Consider the following 22,441-nt stretch of genomic DNA (forward strand, 5'->3'; position numbering starts at 1 on the left):
AAAAAGGTGGGATGACGGTATAAGGAGGTCACACCGTCACATATGTATATAAAGATTGTTTATTTATATACTCTTGTGTTATATTTTATATTGTGTGTAAATAATGTATAATAGTGATTTATATAAATTTTGATCAACATTATCATTTATTTGTCATGACATGCACCCCTGTTATTTATTACGAACACAATTCTCCGGTTGACCGGTAGAGAATGCCTAATGGCAATAAGTTCGCCATTTGTACTACTTTGTGTGCATTAATCGTCATCGTCTTGGTCCTCCCTCCCGTAGTTTGTGCCCGCAACTTTGACAATGTCGTCCACCCATCTCGCTACAGGTCGTCTCCCGTTTCTATATCCATTTCTTGGCCACTATTCGGTTATCGCCTTACTCCACCTATGTTCACCATGTCTTTCATTTTAAACTGGTAATCCGATCTCCTATGTCCTGGACCTTAATTCGTTTGCGGATTTCGGAATTCGGAAATCGACTCGCTCCATGGCTCTTTGTGCGATTTTCATTCTGTACACAGCCTTCCGTCTGAGCGTCCACGTCTCGGCACCATAAGGCATAGTGGGCAAAACACATTGGTTAAATAAGTGGGTCTTCAAACACTGTGGGGTATCAACCGATTTTAAAATGTCATCCAGCCTACCGAATGCAGTCCATCCCTGTTGTATGCGTTTTGTGATATCATTTTACTGATGCTCTTTATCAAAGGATAGAATATTATTATTTATTAGCATTAAAGTTTAAATAAATTAAAATAAAAAATAAAATTAAAAAAGAAAGTAATCAAAAGACAAATGAAGGTGAAGTATCCATATAATGTCACGCTCAGCATCGGTTTGACTGTATGAGCTAAATCACGACAAAATAGGCAATCTGCACGTGATTGGTACACTCGGTACACATCATAAATGGCGTAAGTATATAGTACGAAGCAAAGGTCACAAGCTTTGGGAACTAAGTAACTTAGATACGATGTAACCTTTGGAACATTGGAGAAATAAGGCGGAGGCGGTATTTAACTCAAACAAAGTTAATGTCGCCAGATTAAGCTCCTTTATACTTTAAGTTATCCACAAATGGGTACCTTTTAAGTATTTTTTTATAATAAATAAGTGCGCATTGTATATATGTATAGAATGGAGTATTTTGGACTTAAACTCTAACCAAAACCCAGAGGTTAATATAATTAATTATAATACGGTAAAAGATTCATCATCGGACTTCCCGTTTCCCGTTTCGTCTGCGCCGCCAGAGCAGCCGAGAACTGTGCAAGTGCTCTTCGCAAGGGAGCTTTTACTAACAAAATCAAACAACAAAAAGAATGAAAAATGTTTATTAGAAAAAGGAAACATCTAATTAATTAGGAATTTTACATTATAAGTGCCTGACTTGATTAGCGATACATAAGTTTCATAATATACATCAGCGTGAAGTTTCTTCTTAGCGTGTAACAAGTACATTCCAAAGTTTCAACCCTACATATATAAAACAAAATTGTTCTTCGAATATATGAAAATAAAAGTTGAAATACCCAATTATTTTTTTGTTTCTTTATTTATTAGTGTATTTAATCTTAGGGGAATATACCACACTCATAGAAACATAACAACAATAATACATAACAAATCAAACACACTACATACAAATAAGTCATTACACAAATAATAATTATCAACGTCATTGACTTACAAATAAGTGGACGACGGGTCTAATACAAAAACCACGAAAAAAATGTCCCAAGTCAACCTATTTAAACGTAGTGACATGTAAAGGAATATGAAAAAGCTAAAACGTTGAATTTAAATTGTAATGTCATCGCAGTACTGTCTAATTCTGCTTGCTTCGCTGTCAGTCGAACAAAACAAAGACTAAAGCGTGAATGACGCTCTGTATACGATTTTAACGCCCTATAAGTTCGGACACTTTTTAGCGTGGACCCGACGTCCATATAATTGGAAGTCAATGATCAACGTACATTTTTGTTGATTTGTCCTTATGGATATAGGGTTGGCACTGGCCGACATACTGATGCTGTTACATAAAACTACATTTAGTTATTTTTAGTTTATTACTGGTAAGGCGAATTTGATGCCCAGCTGAAACCTGTCAGCTTGCTCCGGACACACTCATAAAGTGACATGCTAAACAGGACAGCATTCAAAATTCTTATTTACATTCCACAATGGTGCAGTGAATCACATTAGAAACCCTTTTCGGCACAACAAAGAAGAACTTTTTATCAGAAATTCATTAATATCCTATTTTTAGTTTAAAAAAATATAGGACTGAATCTCGTAACCGCAGTTAGATGTTTTCTAACCCAACAAGTAAGAGAAAGTGTTTAATGGGGCATGGTCCGAGTTAAACCGGTATGCTGTTTGTTCAGTCCACGTAAGGTTAATTTCAAAGATGTAATAGTTATATGAATGTAATTAAGGACATTAGTAAATTTTGGTGGAACCTACTTTATTTTTCGTCAAATAGAAAATAGGAAGAATCCCCAAAAGGTATAAAAAACGGTGCCATCTAAGAATAAACATAAAAATAACCCATTGCATGTTAGCGACATGGTCATATAACTCCCATACCAAATTACATTTTGGTTTATTGGAATAGTTATACAACTAGAGTGGTTATGATGACTAGACCAGATGATTTCCAAACAAGTACAAAGAAATTATAACTTTTAATCTATTGATAATAGCAGAACGAAAGTTTATTTTATCTAAACTTTGTGGTCTAGTGGCTTGTGCACCGGTTTCATGGGATCAGAGCGACATATGTGATATCTAATATTTATTTATTTCTTGGGTCGTTACGGTGCCCTCTACTTAAATTTTTTGGATTGTAACGTGTGAATGTAACAAATAACCCCCACGAGAACATTAAATAGAATCTAATAAAAACAAACGTATTCGCCCCAAGGGATACGGATTTTGAATACGGACGGACCCAATGGTTTAAATTGAACTAAACTTAGCAGTTGGATCTTTGGTCTAAGCGAGGTACGTTATTAATATTTAGGTACTTAGATTACTTTGGGTGGTTAAGATAATCATTATTAGTTATAGGACCTTTGCAGTCCTTGATAACTGCGACCTTAATTGATCTATTCTTCTTCTTCCTGTCCTTATCCCACGCTAGGTGGTGTCGGTACAACATGTATTTTTTCTTCAACTATCAGCCGTCATTCCATACACACCTTTTTATCCATGTCATCTTCCACACAATCCATCCATCTTTTCTTTGGGCTTTTATTTCCCCTTATATCCCTCCACATTCATACCTAGCACTCTTCTTGTCACATGACATTACATACACGATCTATTTATTTATTTGCATTTCACATTTCACACTATTGTGATGAGATATATTTACTTACAGTACAAACCTATGTATATAAAACTATGCGTTATTTAGCGTTTTTAGACAAAAATATACATACATACAAGTGTATATAATAAGTTTTGATATATAGTGATAATAATAATAATATGCGAGACTGCCACATCGACTACCTGGTTTCTAACTTTGAGCACCAGAGCAACTGAATTCACGCTGCGGCACTTCCCAGAACACCCACACTAGATTCAATTTAGAAAAGTTCAGTTTCCCAAGTTGCTGGGCCACCAAGGTCAATATCTCCTCTAAAAAAACTATACACGCTTAGCTATGCACTCTACAAATTGTCGAAAACTGCGGACCGCCGAACTGTGGTAATGGCTTACCACGGCTTTGTTGGATCTATCCTTAAGTATGGTGTTATTTTCTGGGGCAACTCTACCTACAGAGAAACTATATTTAGAGCCCAAAGGCGATGTGTCAGAGCCATATGCAACATTAAATACACTGACAGTTGCCGATCATTTTTCCGTGACCTAAAATTATTAACCTTCCCATGTCTGTACATCTTTGAGGCATCTATTTTTGTTAAGACGAACTTGAGTGAATTCCCAGAAAAAGTAAGTTCACAAGCGCACTTATTTCGTACCAGGAAATATATGGTCCGAAGAAATATATGTAAAACGGCCCTATACAAAAATAGCGCTGTTGACATGGCACCCAAAATATTTAATAAAATTCCAGACGCAATAAAAAATCTTAGTGGAATGCAATTCAAGCATGTGTGCAAACAATTATTAATTGACAAATGTTACTATAGCATAGAAGAATATTTCAATGATAGTTTCTTAGAATAGGTAAATGCTGACAGTTGGGTACCATTTAGTTATTAACATTTTTACATATTTTTTTATTGACTTTTTAATTATTATTAGTTTTTTGACATTGTATACATTTTTCTTTTATTTTGACATTACATTTTTATTTAATTGACTTCGTATGCCACTTTGGCTTATTGCAGAGATTCCATAAAATTATTATTATCATCTATATCATGTACCTGTAATAACGAATGAATAAATGAATTGAATTGAAAAAAAAAGTTATTCTAAATAATAAAAACAGTTCCTGAAAGAGAAGTAAAAGTAATTATTTCTTTCCATTAAAGAAAAAGTTACCTAATTGAGTAGGTACAAAAACGCAATCAACCTCATTCATTCCATTCACAAAACAGACTTTAAGAATCATTCGTGAACGAGTTGTTATTAAGACAAGGCGCGTTGGCCTGAACGAGCGCGTGCGATCGCTGAATACTACTGGAGCCATCACGTTTCCTAATTCGAGTGAAATGGAGCCAGAATGACGTCGTCGGTAAGGCCTATTTCAGCCCATAGGCCGACGGGATACGATTCTTGGTTGCTATTATGGTATTGGATTAGAATCGATGAGTAACATTGACGATGGAAAGAAGAAGAGAATTATTGGAGGATTTTGTAATATGTTATACATAATGCATACGAGCTAAGTTACTTGCATTTGTAATTCAATCTAATTACATAAGTGAAACTCTTGAGCAAAATTCTTCTTATCGTATTGATGGCGTACAACTGTAATGTTTGCCATCGGCGTTGGGTACTCCCCACAGAACAATAAATGCAGTAGAAGTGGTTAGTTAGCGTACGTCACGCGCCAACTACAGGTCTCGAAAGACCTATCTGAGCTCAGTCCGCCATGTTCGCTTTCTGTGGTATGGTTGTGTCATTCTTCGTGCAAATTCTCTAAAATCCTAGAAAAATGCCTTATTGTGCTGTTTTGGAGTGCAAAAATTATAGCAGCTAATAAATTTTCAATTTTCTTTTTATCAAAATATTTTTTTTGTTACAAAAAACGACAGTAGAGCATATACCCCTGCAATATGGTCGCTTCTTGTTTGAAGAACTAAATTAATAACTCCAATTCGTCGTCGTTCAGCAATGAAATGCTAGATGGCAGCACTTTGATTGAAATTTCAATACAATATCAAAATATAACTTGTAATAATACGTATGATGTATTGAACTATCTACGATATGCCCACAGGATATAAAGTTTAAATTATATTGACAATCCAGAATTTTAAATATTTATTGAATTGATATTCAATTTTTTTTTTTTGTGAAATTACTCCACTAGTTTGTTATAATTATTAATACAAAGATCGAACACTCAGAAAAAATTCCTTCGTTCCGGCTGGATTCGAACCGGCTTCTTCTAGCATACCAGACGCTATACCAACTAAGTCACGGAAACAGAATTTATTATTTCCATTTAAATTTGAAAGTACGACCAATCAATATCAAGATTTTGTAATGTTTCAAATAAGAATGTGTGAGTTTTGTTGAATTGGTTCTGATAGTAATCGAGGCTTAAGGACTTCCATTGCTTTTTTTTTTTCAACCCAAAATTCAATAAAATGGAAAGATAAAATCGTGCATAAACTGTCTCCACTAATTTCACCGACCTCCATGCCCAAATGTAATCTGGAATGTCAGCGACAAAGGCACCCTTATCCGAGTCGGACCGTGGCCGAATACTAAAATGAGGACGCACAAAATAAAATATCGTCGAATTCAACTGTCGAAAAGGCGTTGCGACTGGCAGCGGGAAATTATTTCTGAATTTAGATTGAAAATCGACATTTTCGAAATCGCCAACTGTAAAATTTTTGTAAGTTCTGTCGTAGCTTCTGAACCAAACATTTACATTTCAAATCCATTTTAATTTTGTACATAACGTTATTTCTTGATGCCAAAAATGCACTATTGAACGTAGTAATTTTAAATAAGCAATGGCCAGAATAGGGTGTTCCAAATGAGTAGATAAATGTCTATGTATAGAGTGACCAGAGGGGTTAAAACCAGCACATGTTAATTTTTTTTTATCCAGATTACCGGAACAATTTTAATGTATCCACAATATCCGCCGCACTAGTTAAAACAAGGTATTGCTTATTAAAAAAACGTTTACTTAAATTTTTTTTAATATGGCACCACTAGAATTACTTTGAAATCCAACTTCAGCTTCCTAGGTGACTAATTTTATATCTTGTATCTATATATAGACATTTATCTACTATTATTTGGAACACCCTTTTCCATTGTAAATAACACACACGAGAACATTAAACAATTTATTTAACTTACAAAACTTACACATAATTATGTACAAAGACACATAACATTATGCTTTAAAATACAAATAAATAATGTATTTATTGCAACAAAATTAAACAAATATGAAGTAAGTACTTTCAAACGACTGCATTATTTATAATGCTGCGGAATATGCGGCAAAATTAAAACACACAAAATACAGCGCGTTGGAACCAATGTACGATTTTGTGCCAATTGCAGTGGAGACTGCGGGGACTTGGGCTGCTGAGGCCAAGGAATTTGTGCGGGAGTTGGGCCGCCGGCTCCGAGAAAGGGGTTATGATCCACGCTCTGGATCTTACCTGGTGCAGCAGATTTCACTGGCCATCCAGCGCGGTAATGCGGCTAGTGTGATGGGGACGTTTGAGCCGGGTACGGTTCAGAGCGGTCCCTTTTAATTTTCGTTCCTATTTGGTTCTGATTACTTATATTATTAGTGTTTTTGAATTTATAATCATATAAGAAGTACCAGTAATAGAATACTGGTAGTTTCTTTTTTTATGTTTATATGTTTCATATTGTATTTCATGCGATCTTGAACTCTGTGGATATGATATAATAAACTTATATGTATTTATAATGTTGTTCTAACATTTATATTTAACTTGGTTTTGACGATGAAAAGGCATAATTTATATACGCCCGTAAATAGCGCCTAGTGATAATCGTAGAAACAGAATAAGAATTGGAGATCGCTCTACAATCTACGGTATATTTCTACCAAATTATAAACACTTAGCCAAAGGGTAACATCCTGTTTTTCGACCATCCTCAAGGCATGCAAACTAATTTCTTTTGAAATTGACTTTAATCAATATATACTTATTTTTTTATTCATTTGTACTAATTTTAGTCGGAATGAATTTCATCGGCGACCTGTTGCCATTTCGCAACCAACGTCGAAACGGATTTGTGCTTGATTCCCATGGAGGATGATATTTTCACCTGCCAACAAAACATCTTTAAGAAAAAACAACCATAATTCACAACTTATACTATAGTTGGTGTTCTTCATAAGCATCGAGATATAATCAGAAATAGAGACGAAAAGTCATTTTATTTGTTGGATAATTATTCTGCCAAAATATTACAATGACAATTGCGCTCCGATTGGCTAGCCCGAATTCGAAACAATTGACGAGTGTCGTCATTGTTTCAGTTCTAAACACCACTTTAACTTGAGCTTTGCTATAATGGACGAAAATTGAAAAATTTCATATTTAATTACCGATGTTTTGTAATTAGATGTTTTGCTGTTTTCCCCACACCACCGAATGGAACAGTCCCCCATAGTTAGAGATATTATCTTTATTACAATAAGTACAGAATATTTTTCGAATATACTGAGACACACACAGGTGAGTTGTTGGCGCTGTACTATTTTAACTTTTTAATTTGTGTTTTGTGCACCGCGAACGAAGCTAATCTAACTTAGCCCACGTGGCCGGGGTGTCTTTTCATACTTTCACACCTCGAACTAAGCTAAAGGATCTGACTAAACTAACCCAACGATCCGAATAGCTATGTCGCCCTTCTGCCGCCCTTCAGCCCCGCACGTAGCCATAGTCACTACTTATTATGTATTTTCTTAGCTTAGCTTTGCATGCAACTACGTGAACTAAGTTAGCTAGCTTCGTTCGCGGTGTGGCCTGCGCTTTAACACATGACTTAGGGCCAGCGCAAACCCGCGGGTGAGAAAGGAGGGGAGGAAGGAACGGGAGCTTTTAATTGCAAAGATCTAAGGGTCACTGCCACTGCGCCCGTCACCCTGAGACATGACAAGTCCCATGTGCCTCAAAATTTCACCAGCACCAGGAAGGGTAACCTTCGATACCAGAACGCAGTAAAGCTGCTTGCATAAATAATTACACATCACTGCTTGACAGGTGACTGCGGGAGCATCTAAACGTCGATTATTATCCATGGTTTTCTATTTAGTTCTTGTGGCCGAACGGTTACTATGTTGGTCTGCGGAGGTACGCAGAGGTCCCGGGTTCGATTTCGGGGATGTGATGTATGGTCTACATTTATTTCTCTCGAGTTTGGGCGCAATTTGTGATATTATACTATGTGTATGTCCATGGCACCCGCGAAACAGGGTTACCATAATGCGTTATTTATTGTCTATATCTTGTACATTTGTATTTTCAAACAATCCAACGTTTCGGACGCTTCACAGGTTCCATGGTCACGGCTGATTGAGATGGTAGAGTCATTAACCAGCTAATTTATTTATTTGAAAAAAGCAAATATATGCGATTAGATACGAAAAAATAGTTTCATTTCCTATGTGTAACACACGCGAAAACCTAAGTTTTAATACTGCTAAAAACTTACCTTAGACTTCTTCTTGCTTTTTCCATCTCTCTCTTTGTCAGTGTTGCCCTCCTTCCTCTCGGCTTGTGGCGCTGCAGGCGCTGCAGATATTGTGGCCGCTGAAGGCACTGCAACTACCGCAGGCGCTGCAGGCGCTGCAGGCTCCGAGGGCGCGGAGAGCACCGGCGGCGGCGGCGGCTCGGGCGTACACGGCTTTATTGGGTCCGTTTGTTTCTCTAACTCTGCAATGTCGTTGTAGAACGACAGGAGCTCGTCTGATATCTCTTGCTTTGGTTGCTCCTAAAAGTATTACATTGTGAGAAACTCTGGTAATTCAATGAACAGTGAAGAAAACCCACTTTCCGAAGTTCTACTTAGGCAATTTCATAGACACCCTGTCCTTAACAATAATACTCGGTTACACGAAGACGGTACGAAGCTGCTTACCGGTGGCAAAGGCGGAGGGTCGTCCGTGCCCGGCGGAGGAGGGTCAGACCAGGCGGGCGGCGGCGGCGTCTCCACGCGCGCTCGGGACCAGCACTCGCTGGGCGGCGGCGGTGGAGGAGGAACTGCGGCGGGGGGTGTCTCCGGAAGGGGAGGATTCAGAGGTACTTCGTCCTATAATTTCAACATTCCAACATATGATTATTTTCTTGGATGTAGGATTTGGTGAATTTTGAGATTTATTAAACGCATTTGATAGAGTAGATCACTAGTATGCCAGTGAATATGCTAGAATTACAACTAAGTTACATACTGGATTATCATCGCTCGTTATAAATTCACTCAATAAAATAAAACAAAATGTCGCAGAATGAAACTCGTACATAATGACGGTTTTACACAAGAGAGTTCCCCAGGGTTGACATTTAAAGCCAACATTTTCATCAACAACTTGAAATTTCACAGTATCTATCCAACCAAGCATAAACAGACACTTACGTTTGAAAAATAAAAATTTTGATGGTCTGGTAATGAATATAGGATTATTTCCATATAACAAAAAAAACACAAAAAGCTGGGTGACAACCTTAATATCTTGCGAAGGATGCGGCGGCGTAGTGCAGATGTCCATGTCGGTGGTTTGCGGCGCGGGGTACTCCCATTGCGCCAGCCCATCCGCTCGTACATACTGGTAGCGCCCCTCCGACCTGCACCACCAAAAGCCATCGTAAAAACAACTGAAGTAGAATATCGGCATTGACGCCCGGTGAGTTTACTTGCTTATCGAAACCCCAGGCCCCGTAACATCATTTTAAAGATGAAAGTGTGTGTGTAAGACGCGAATGTTTCCGTTTTTATTTATTGCGAACAATATTATTTCATCGCAACTGTGGTATATTATGTATACTTATTATATATAGTCATTATTAGCAATAAAAATGTTATAAAAAAAACCAATTCAAAATTATGCGAGACGTTACAAGAATTCTCGATAATAATGTTAACAATTATGATGTGTGTACGGCAAGGTTCCGATCGAAATAAAGACACTAGGCAAATCTTAACTTTCTAGTAAGAATTAGGAATTTGTAGTATACTAAACCCATATGTCGATTTGTGTCTGCACTGCCTAAAACATTCACATTTCTTTACCGACGTATGCCAAAATTTGTTATATATATAGCAATAACTTAGCAGACACAAACTTTCTCGGAATCCGCTCACTGCTTCTTCCTTTACTTATGGAACTAGTTACATTTGTACCCATCTCCACAAGTAACCACCTGGAAAAGACCAAAGCATATAACCTTGAAGATTAAAAAATAATAATTAACAATCATGATCTCTCACCAAATTTCTCGGCGTGCAGTCTTCTCACAACACGGCTCCGGACTTGATGCTTCATCTCGAAACTTCTCGACAACTATTTCTTGATGCACTTCTTACAGTTAAATGGTAATGCTAACACAATTTAAATTTCAGCAATGTTAGCTAGTAAACTACAATATGTTATCAAAGGTTCAAATAAACAGAGAAGTAAGGAAACTCAATTTTATTGTGTAGATTATTTTATTGTAAACATGTAACTAGTATCACAGTTATATCACAGAACAGTGTGGAGTACTTAAATGTACAATAAACAAATTTATATAGCGTTTGAGAGAAGACAACGACTTTTTGAATCACAGTTTTAACTTACCTAATACGTACTTGAAAAGCCCTTAAATTTTACGTAAAGTTAACGTTATGACTAGGAACTTTTACTTTCTCGAATGTCGAAGTTTGATGTTATTTTAACAAGCTAATTTTTATATGTAAAGTTGTTTTAATATTGTCCTATTGCTTATCCTATGTGGAAGCAAAAAATAGAAGTGCATTTGTTATGAATATCTGCAATTGGATTTTACATCATTCTTCAGAATGAAACCGACCAAAAGAATATTACAAGAAATAGCACATACGTAAACACGGTCGATGTACGGTACGGACATTTAGTCCGCGTAGGAGATGAGGTCGGTAAAATTGTACGCTTAGTTGAATCAACCTCTGATCACAAAAACATCGTTGATTGGGAGAAAATCCCGTAATTCAAAGTCATCATTAATGCAACGAGTCAGACCACGAAAACAATACTGTTCACTGTCCAAGCAAAAATGAATTTGAGGCGCGACCGGCGACCTCGGCCTCGGCCCGCGCCCGTCGGCCTACGAACACAAGCGCGGATTTGAAGGTCCTAGGTTCACTAGAGTCCGTGGTTAGGGTCCGGGCAAAGTGTAGTGGAAGCAGTACCTCTGGAAGACGCAGGTCCAGCCGGGCGGCGCGGCGGCCGCCTCGTGCGCCGACAAGGCGCGCGCCGCCGCCAGGGCCCAGCGCCGCCAGTACTGGCCCGACAGGGCGCCGAACCGGAACGCGCCCACCAGCGTCTGCGCATTCACCGCTCTGGACTAGTCTGTACGCACACTTGGCACGCGGCCACGAGCGCTCCAACTCACCTGCATCTGTATCAACATTTCTTGCACTGGAGTGACCGTGCACGGCTGCAGCTGGTTCAGGTACTTCAACTTGGCCTCCACCAGCTCCGTCAGCTCGTCCAGTGCTTCGTCTTTTTTGTCCTCGTTCAGGATCTCGCCTTTGGTGAACGTCAGTCCTTTGCCGTAAGTGATCGTATTCTTTGGACTTTCGTCGTCGTCTTCGTCTTTACTGAACCCCAACCCTATTCGCTCAGTAGAAAACCCTTCTATGTGAGTAGAATATTTTGTGGTGTACGAAGGTAGCTCGGAAGCTTTTTTGACTGGCAGTACTGAATTGGATATCCTCAATTTCTTTCGACTAGTGTTACCCAAAACTTCACTGCTATCCATTAAGTACACATTTGTTTTCTTCTCTGTTGCATTTTGTGGTGGAGTCTTGTCTGTTTTATCAATTCCGTTTTCTTGAATATTTATTGCGCTAGGGAATAAACTGATAGGTTTTTCGTCAACTATGACCTTACTGCTAGGGAACAAAGATTTAATTTCTTCCCTAGGCGGCGTCTTGTCATCAGTACTTCTTGGAGAATTCTTAGCACTACTTTCATTAGACTTACATATTTCTTCATCACCAAACATGTCGATTTTTACTTTCTTTGCTTTGGGAAGTTCTTTTTTTTCTATTTCTTCTAACAGATCGTCGATATTAGTGTCCATTGACGTAATGGGTGTATTAGTACCACTAGTAGACTTATCACCTTGACTATTGTTTGGTGTGTCCACTTTGACTTTATTATCAAGTTTAGGCGACGAAGTTACAGATTTACTCTCACTTTCAATTAATTTTTGTAGGTCAGAGGGTATTTCTCCACCTAGCTTTTCTAATAATTTAGCCTTATCTTTTAATTCCAGTAACAGTGAGCACTCGTCTTTATTATCATCATTATCATGTGCCTTTGGCGAATTCTTGACCTGTCAAAAAAACAAATATATTTAAAAAATGCGGTACAGACGAGATTCTAATGAACGTGTCAGTTGGCTTCATATTGCACCTCAGATTGAAAACTTAGCCATCACAGTGCTTGTTGATAACAAATTCAATATTGCTGGGCAAGTCCTAGGTCTTACCCTAACTTGTGACATACTTTGCTTGAGAAATATAACAAAACATGTCATAAGTATTGGAGAAGGACCAGTACAAACCACGTGAAATGAATTTATGGGGCATTCATTGCAAGTGGTTAAATGAAAATATGTAAAAAATTGAAATGCAAAATAATCAAGAATCAAAAAAATATAGGGACTGCTACCTAGCGACATTGATTGCTATTCTTCAAGCATTATTCAGGTGCGCTTCTCATCACTGATGCACTGAGATTTGCATCCTCGTAAGGATGAAAAAAGAAACAAATCACTAAAACATTTTTAACCTTTTGTTCCTACGTTGTAAATGTTAGAAAATTAAAAAATAATGTACCCAATTACACATGTTTCATATGCAATATTTTTATCTATTCGGACATTGACTTACAAATAAATGGACGACGGGTCTAATACAAAAACCACGAAAAAAATGTCCCAAGTCAACCTATTTAAACATAGTGACATGTAAAGGAATATGAAAAAGCTAAAACGTTGAATTTAAATTGTAATGTCATCGCAGTACTGTCTAATTTTGCGTGCTTCGCTGTCAGTCGAACAAACGAAGACTAAAGCGTGAATGACGCTCTGTATACGATTTTAACGCCCTATAAGTTCGGACACTTCTTAGCGCGGACCCGACGTCCATATAATTGTAAGTCAATGTATTCGGACCATAGTTTAAAACATGGTTTATAATATATTTGTTTTGCACGTGCTTATTGACAGTGTGTAATAAACTGTTGAGACAGAACAGTGTTAACTTTGTACACATAGTTAGATGTCTTGAAATACTGCAACCTTTAGAAAAGATATACAATCCCAAAATAAGCTGTAGTCTTTGTTTAATAATAATACATGGTTATATACTCGATGTAATAAATAAGGAAAAGGTAATCAAATTAATTATACAAAGTTCTGTGTTTGAATTATAGAAAAGGCACAAAGGCATTAATTTATTAATAAGCAAACTCACGTCATCTTGAACAATCTCCATTTTCATTTCTGGTGACTTAGGCTTATCACTGAGCGAATTAGGAGGCAATTCTGGACCTATAGGCACTGTATAACTTTGATTGGGAGGCAACGGAGGCCCATATTCAATTGGAGTTGGTTTAGTCTTCTGTTTCTTGAAGGGTTGCTTCGGCACTTGGGTTTGTGGCTTAGGTTGAGTGGAAGACTTGAGTGGGCTCTCAGTCTCATCATTTGATTCAGAATCTGAGTGGTAGTAGGAGGTAATCAGTTCTATTTTTCTGTAAAGAAAGAAGTTAGTTTAACAGAAATACTAAAATTACATAAACAGGTGCATTTGGTGATGATACAAAATATAATAGACCAAATCTGCAATAAGAACTGATACAAGGCAACATTAGTTTTCAACTTGTGTTATATAAAATTATTTTACTACTTTTTTATTTTTTTTAATTAATTACAATAAAAAGTAATTAATTAATATAATTATTTTTCAGACTTTCACTAGTTATCAACATTATAAGATAATTTTAACTTATTTAGCACATTACAATTTTAGCATTCTACTCGCTTTTATATTTACTGCTCATTTATGGCAAATTATTTCTAGCAACAAATAAATTTGTTTTTGTTACAACATTCGGTAAGATTCTTGGTAGAGAATCACGTAACACTGTATTTTGACTTGCAGTGTTTTGATTGGAGCTGATAGATGAACCTATACATATAAGCACCACTACTACCGGCCAGGGTGAATATGATACCCACCTCCAAATTTAGAAGCATGTAAATGTCGTTGGTGTTTTGTAAAAATTTCGAAAAATGAAAACATGTTTTAGTTTTTCACGATTGTTTTAAAATATTAATCTCCCCTTTTAAATTGAATTTTAAAACAGTTTGAAAAAAACAAATACCCGCGATCTAGATCCAAAAAAATAATTTAATTTACAATGTGCAACATTCGCGAAAAACCTAAGAAATCTTAATATAAATGATAATCTTATTCACGTGATGATGTGGTTCAAACTTGGTTGCAAGATTCTTTATAATCTACATAGTCTTTCTCGTCTTGATAAGACCTAAATATTATATTGTGAGAACAGATCAATAGACAGAAGCAAAGCGCCTCATTTGCGACAGCAGTCTTCACATGAGAGTGAGATCCCAGCTCACAATTCGTTCTACGTAAACGAGAATTACTTTGTGTGATTTCAAGACAGACTCAAAAAATCTGTAATTACAGTAAACACGCAAAATAGGCGTCTCGACATCGAGCTGCAGACAGTCACACGAAGCACCGACACACCGGGTATAAGCATATTGTTCGAGGTGCATAGACATAATTGCAAACAGAAGAGATTAACAAATCATCATTCAACAGGCAATAGGCAGTTCTGAAACCAATTTGAACCTACGGCATTGAGCTTTGGAGAACTGCTAGACAGTCAAACTTTGAAATTCTGCTACGATACCAAAACAGCATTCTATAACAAAAGCTCTATGGTTCACTAAAATACATGAGATCCACGAATATCTTAAAATGCCTACAATTATTGAGAAAATAACTACGCTAACTAAGGGTCGTATTCCAGAATTCTACTCAATGCAAGTTAGGACTTGAGTATGATTTCAAGCACTGGAAATACGACCCTAATGGCAAAGACTTGAGCATTGAGTAGAGTTCTGGAATACGACCCTAAGTCCTATAAAGAAAGAATAACCACTCATACTAACAAACTAGCTAGCATTGTGTGCACCATCACGGACGAGAAGATTGAAGCGTAAACACATTTGGGATTCAACTAACTGTGCTGAATAATTTTCCACAAAAGGCAACCCAACATTGGAAGAGAATGCCTGACATGCCAAAATATATCAATATAAGACCGATTGCATGTTGGCCAAAAGAAAAAAAAAGTCAAGAACATATTGATGGTCTTGTAAAATTAGGCTTGTGTACAAGACAGACAAAACTAATTACAAAGCTCACATATAAAGTGCTATCAAAACAAGCTGTAAATGATTTTACAGTATTTTTTAATGTGTGTCTCATTGTGCCTATTAGGCGAAAAGGCCTATTAGGCGATTTATGTCAGAGAAAGGGGTTGAATGTTGTATGGACTACTACCCCATTGCCTAAGACATAATAATTCACAGTGATTGACAATACAAGACTGAAATTGACACCAGAGTGTAACAGGCCTTAATCAATACCAAAAAAAAGAAAAACTAATGAGAAACTTACTCATCTTCATCGTCACTAACACATGAGATTCGTTTCTTGCCCTTCGCGGCATACTTGGGGTCTCTCTCCTTGGGTTTGTCGTGTTTTGACTCGGACTTAACAACAGGCTTAACAGATTTCTGTTGCAAAAGCTGTTTTTCGGCTAATGCTTGTTGGTACAGTTGCCATTCCTCTGCTGATACTTCTGACCCTGAAAGTTAAGACATTCAGCTTATAACACACATTTTGGATAGTATTATTGACAGTTGATTGATTCAGGTATCCAGGTGCTAGCATGACTTTTCAGACCTTCTACTACTCACTTTCACTGCAAATGATTAGTTTATCTATTGCGAACATCACAAATGTAAAGTTTAGAGTTAAGATCTACAATTCAGATTATTTTCACCCCGACATAGTTTCATATAACCATTTGACCACTACGAAAGTATTATAACGCTCATTAGGCAGTGACGTGAAGAGCTGTTTCATATGGGACATAACAGAATTTGCATATCTAGTCTTGCTAACTATGAGTTTGGACTTTTGCTTATTCTATAACCATTATATAAGACTATTTAGTTACATTATACTTCAATGACCAAATTGTTTTTTTATAACACCAACCAACGGGATGAACAAATTGTGCACCTGGTGGTGGGCGACGCGCCTGTCCATAACGCTTGGAATGCCGCTCAAAGCATTAAGTCACAAAGATCTGAGGGGTACTGCCACTGTCCCAGTCACCATGAGACATAAGTTAACAAATACCATGTGCCTGTAACTTCACCAGCACCCTTACTCTTCAAAACCGGAACGCAGTAATGCTCACATTATTGCTTGGCGGCAGAAATAGGTAAGATGGCAGTACTTCCCTGGATGAATTCTTTCACAAGTGAGATCCTACTAGATAACAGTACAAATAGTTCATTAGCCAAATAAATAAAAACACTATGTTATCTATTTTATTATGCCTACTGTGATATACATGTCCAATTATTTATGTAGAATCTTTAGTTATAATTGATAAGCAAATTGAAACATGCTACAAACATATAAAAAGTTTCCTTATTCGCTTGGTGATCCAATCAGACATAAGACAGTTTAGTGATGGCCAACTGTACTGCCAACTAGAAATTAATTGAATGAATCGATTTGTTTAATGGAATCAGTAGGAATAATTGGGTTTTATATAATAAAATGGGATATGCGTTTTCACCGCTGATTACTATCAAAAAATATGTGATTAGATACTGTGGTATCATCCCTCATACATGAGATTGGAAATTTTTTCTTCCACATCAAATCCTCATTCAAATCCTTACACTTAGACATTCGTTCTATTGTGATTAAATTTTCGATTCGTTAATTGGTTACAAAAGCTTTAATTGAATGAACCGAATGAGTTATTTCTGTACAGTCCTATGTAACCGTAAACTATTCACAAATCTATATTTGAAAAATAACGTCACTTTTGAACTACTATTTTTCAAATAAGATTTTAATATGTTATTCAAATGAATATTGCTGGAAAAAGTGTTGAGATATTAAGTCGAAATCTTCAAAACATACATGAAAGTGTTGCTTATCCAACATATTGAGTGTTTGCTTTGAAATTATAACCCAACTGGTTTGTTTGCTTGTCCGGTATAATGAATTGGAACAGACTTTACCACCCAGTCTCACTTCAGTAAATACTTACCAAAATTGTCTTGTAGTCTCGTAAATTTAATTAGCAATTAAAATGTTTTTGTTATTATACCTGCTGACTGCAACTGTTGCTGAGCCAATTTGAGCGCAAGCAAGTACTCTGGCGGTGCCTCCCATGTTACAGCATTTGTCAGTTGGTTCCAGTAGTAGGTGAACCCACTGGTCTCATCATAGCACGCTGACCATGCTGAGGAAATATATATTTGGATTTAAGTAAGTAAATAAATAAGTTACCACCTTCGCACACTGTATTTATTGTTTCAAAATATTGTGTCATTGTATTGTGCAAATAGATTATCACACTGTAATCAAAACTACTGAACTCAAAAATAATCAAAATAAATGTTTGTATTTTCATGGATTCAAGTTTATACGATGTTTACTAGGCTTAACAGATACTTTAATTTTGGAGTTTAACATTTGATGTGTTAAATTCTGCCGATTGGGACACCATTTTGTGACAGGTAATATAATATATAATAATATATGCTGAACAAAATATTAATAGTTTGTTTTGATCTTGACAATGAAGCCATTAACTCAACAGGCGGGTGTAGTGAGTGTCCCACCCGTCACATTTAGAAAATTAAAAGTTTTGAGTATAAATAATGTCATAAATTTATGTAAATTAATAGTCGCAGTTGAATTACATATCTGACTTCATATTTTCATTTTAAGTCTAAGTAACCAATGGTTAGGGAGAAATTACATAAAGTTCAAGAAAAAAAAATGTCCCACCCGTCACTTTGGGATGGCCCATTTTGTATTTCTCTTATTGTTGAATACGTATTTATCTCCTTAAATCTCAGAAAACAATATTGTGTTATTTCTATCATTACACGTCATAAGGAATCAATCAAGATTGATATTGTTATCGACGATACAAAGTGACATTGGAACTTTACACAATATTGCTTTCAAAATATTATTTAATGCCATAACATTAGGCAATTGAAAAACCGGTAACAATACTTACGGCAATGAGGTATGGGAGCCGGATGAATAGCAGCCACTTGCGCCTCGGCAATAGCGCCTCTGTATGCACCAGTATCAACCGCCCCTCGTGGTGTATTCGTCACCCCATCTTCAGATTCATCATCGGAATCCCCATAATTCCCGATCAAGCCCGCTAAAGCGTTGGCTTTACTCATCACGCAAATGTGTTTTCTTCCAATGAAGGACACTACAGTATACAATTTACAACAAAATACATAACAACACTAACAGAAGACAACGTACAACTTTAATTTAGAACAATTTGCATGTAATTTATATTAATATGTAATTTACGTTAGATTTTCGCAAAATTCATGTGATTTAATCCCTTTGGCAACGCGACGCGATTGGCGATTTGGCGATCACATCACCTTGACGTTGACATTTCACTTTGACAGCTAAAATGAAATTTTGTCGCCATTTTGTTTTTGTTGTTTTTTTTTTCTTTTAGCGTTTCTTGGCGCAGACGCATAGCAGTTTACGCTCAGACTTGGCTGTATGGTGCACTATGTCTGTGGGTGCACTAGTGCCTTTGCCGTTTCCGAAAAACTAATACCAAAAAAGCTATAAATATAATTTGGAGTCGCTAGAGGTTGCATAAAATGTGTGATGTTTATGTAGTTTATGTGATTGTACATAATGAAAGGCATTAAAATACAAGTGAATATAGAAAATTGAATATAGAAATTGACAGCTTAGAGTGGAATACGTATATTTTACGCTCCCACATTTTAATTTGAATACATCCTTATAAATACGTTATATTAACTAAATTATATATAAAAATATTCCTGAAACAAAGTGCTTTCCGATAGTGTATGTTATCGACTCGGGTGTGCTGTGGAAGCGGTGAAAAACAGTGAAACAGTGACAATTCAGTGGGTATTAGCAAGTATTTTTATAAAACTGCCGGGCCGCTTAACAAAAGAACTGAACTTTGGACCTCATTAGCGCGTCGGCGGAGCTTGTCTGCTCGCTATACAACTCACATTTTGGTCGTCTTTCCTAACGTCTCGTTGGTTAAGCGCACGGAATTTCACTCGTTGGCCAGCGGTCCCGAGTTCGATCCTGAGACAATTTGAGATTTTTTTTATTTTTATTTTTTAAATCCTATTTTTTTAATTTAAATTTAATTAATTATTTTTTTTACATTTAATAATTGATATTTTTCATAATTTTTATAAATAACATTAGGTGTCTTTTAAAGTTATTGAGTGATTCGGACAATTACTGCGAAACTTCCAACAAAATGGATCAATGTTCCGCCTGTCAATCTACTGTTGAAGATGCATATTGCTTGCATTGCTGCGAGTGTAATTCCTCCTATCACAGTTTGTGCATCAATGTAACGCCTGGTGATTTTGAAAAACTGTCTGCTGAAGTCAAGGAAAACTGGCTTTGTCCTGAATGTCGCAATAAAAAACCTAGATCCGATAACAAAAATACGCCTGTTCGGCCCTTAACACCCGGCGACATCAGTAGTCACGCTAATGTTACTACGCGTCACAAGAAACGGAAGCCGCCTAACGAGTTGTCGTCCGGCGGCTGCATTGGTATATCTTCAGTCACCTCAGATGATGCACTTACCTGTTCTCGTTCGGACCTGCGCGCCATAGTGCGGGATGAAATTCGCGGCATCGTGAGGGAATGCATCAATGATTTGCGAGGCGATATAAACAAACAGTTAAAAGCTTTTAGGGATGAAGTCGGTTCGCTCACGGAATCAATAAATTTCATGAACGATTCCTTCGAAAAACTTCATGCTGATGTCAACACGTGCAATAATAAAATTACCGTTATTACAAAAGAAAATGAAGCGCTTCGTCGTGACCTGAACGCCATCACCAGCCGATTCAACCAACTTGAACAGATTTCCAGGGCATCTAACTTGGAAATACAATGTGTTCCCGAACGCAAATCGGAAAACGTAATTACAATGGTTACTCAGCTCGCTAAAGTGATTTCGTGCCCCATCAAAGAGTCTGATATTTTGTATTGTTCACGCATTGCCAAAAAGGATGCTAAGAGTCCCAGACCGCGTTCCATTTTAATCAAACTTAATAGTCCGCGTTCGCGCGACATGTTCTTGGCGGCTGCTATAAAATATAATAAAAAACAACCACAGGACAAATTAAACGCGGGGCATCTGGGTCAGCAGACAGAAAGGAAGGTGGACATTTACGTGGCTGAAAACCTTTCGCCGGAGAATAAAGTTCTTCACGCCGCGGCGCGGATGCGGGCTAAGGAACTGCACTACAAGTATGTTTGGGTTCGCGGCGGTCGCATATATATGCGCAAAACCGACACATCTGAATACGTGTTTGTACGTGACTCGTCAACACTTGAAAAATTGTTATAATTTTGCTAATTAAGCAAAATTACAACAATTTTACAATTATAGTAATATTGAACATTGTGTACTATTGTTACGATTTAAAAATGCATACCTTAAATGTATATTTCCAAAACGTCAGAGGTCTTCGTACAAAGACCTCTGCTTTTTATAAAAACGTACTATGCTGTGATTACGATATTATAGTATTATGTGAAACTTGGTTGAATAGCACCATTTTTGACTGTGAACTATTTAGTGATCGATATGTAGTGTACAGACGCGATCGTGAGACGACTGGATTCCACAGAAATAAATCAGGTGGCGGGGTACTCATTGCCGTGACAAAACGTATGTGCTCACGCAGGGTGCCTGGATTTGAAAGTGAATGCGAGGACTTATGGGTGGAATTAGATTTCCGTAGAGGTAAAAAATTATTACTATGTAGTGTTTACCTCCCGTCGCCAATTCAAAAAGATATCCTTGACCATTTTATAGATAATACGAATAACGTTTTGGATTCGAATAAAAAAACCTTAATTTTGGGTGACTTTAATCTCAGCGGTATTGATTGGAACAACAACGATAGTAGCGGTACTTCGTCGTTTGGATCCTCTTTTGGTGCCAAGAGTATGTATGAAAAATCTCTTATAGAATTTTTGGCGTTAAATGGGCTGACTCAACATAATTACATCCTGAACAAGGACGACAAAGTCTTAGACCTTGTTCTTTCTAACACAGGGATCTCGAATGTGAAACGTAGTGACCTATCGTTAAGTAATCTCGATTCTTATCACCCGCCATTGGAATTCGCAATCTATTGTCAAAATTCATCTGCATCATCCAATACAGTTACCAAAGAAAAATATAATTTCTACAAAGCTGACTTTGACAAAATAATTAATGATTTAAACTCAACGCCCTGGGAGATTACCCTTTCATCTAATGACTCCATAGATGCAATGGTGGATAAATTTTATAAAATATTGAAAGTGGCTATAGCCAAGCATGTACCAAAATGCAAACCTGCAAAAGGTAATTATCCGGTCTGGTATACGAACGAACTGATTCGCCTTCTAAATGAAAAACACAAACTCAGAAAAAAAGTAACAAAATACAAAAACCCATTAGATGAGCTGGCTCTGTGTACACTAAAAAAAAGATGTATAAATCTAACGAACAGTACTTACATAAAATATATTACCGATATAGAGAGGTCACTGTCTGAAAATCCTAAATTGTTCTGGACGCACATAAAAAACAAAAGGCGAAACACTAGTACTTTCCCAACATC

General features: G+C 36.9%; 1 protein-coding gene across 1 annotated transcript; it reads right to left on the reverse strand.

Moving 5' to 3' along the window:
- Positions 1–7,151: 7,151 nt before the first annotated feature.
- Positions 7,152–19,151, reverse strand: LOC113229435. Its single transcript, XM_026463017.1, has 10 exons — positions 18,796–19,151; positions 17,872–18,006; positions 16,131–16,320; positions 13,890–14,166; positions 11,798–12,745; positions 11,595–11,728; positions 9,892–10,012; positions 9,309–9,479; positions 8,883–9,161; positions 7,152–7,490 (listed from the first exon to the last, which is right to left on the reverse strand). Exons 1-10 carry the CDS (start codon positions 18,968–18,970, stop codon positions 7,395–7,397), a joined length of 2,526 nt encoding a protein of 841 aa, XP_026318802.1. The 5' UTR covers positions 18,971–19,151; the 3' UTR covers positions 7,152–7,394.
- Positions 19,152–22,441: the final 3,290 nt, after the last annotated feature.

This window comes from Hyposmocoma kahamanoa, unplaced genomic scaffold, assembly GCF_003589595.1.
Source record: "Hyposmocoma kahamanoa isolate Upper Pololo Valley unplaced genomic scaffold, ASM358959v1 62, whole genome shotgun sequence".
Taxonomy (NCBI): domain Eukaryota; kingdom Metazoa; phylum Arthropoda; class Insecta; order Lepidoptera; family Cosmopterigidae; genus Hyposmocoma; species Hyposmocoma kahamanoa.

Coding starts and splice junctions, on each gene's coding strand:
- LOC113229435 (XM_026463017.1), bottom strand. CDS start 18,970: ATGAGTAAAGCCAACGCTTTAGCGGGCTTGATCGGGAATTATGGGGAT. Junction 16,321..17,871: donor GCAACAGTTGCAGTCAGCAG/GTATAATAACAA, acceptor CTTAACTTTCAG/GGTCAGAAGTATCAGCAGAG. Junction 10,013..11,594: donor TGGACCTGCGTCTTCCAGAG/GTACTGCTTCCA, acceptor TTGGTGGTGCAG/GTCGGAGGGGCGCTACCAGT.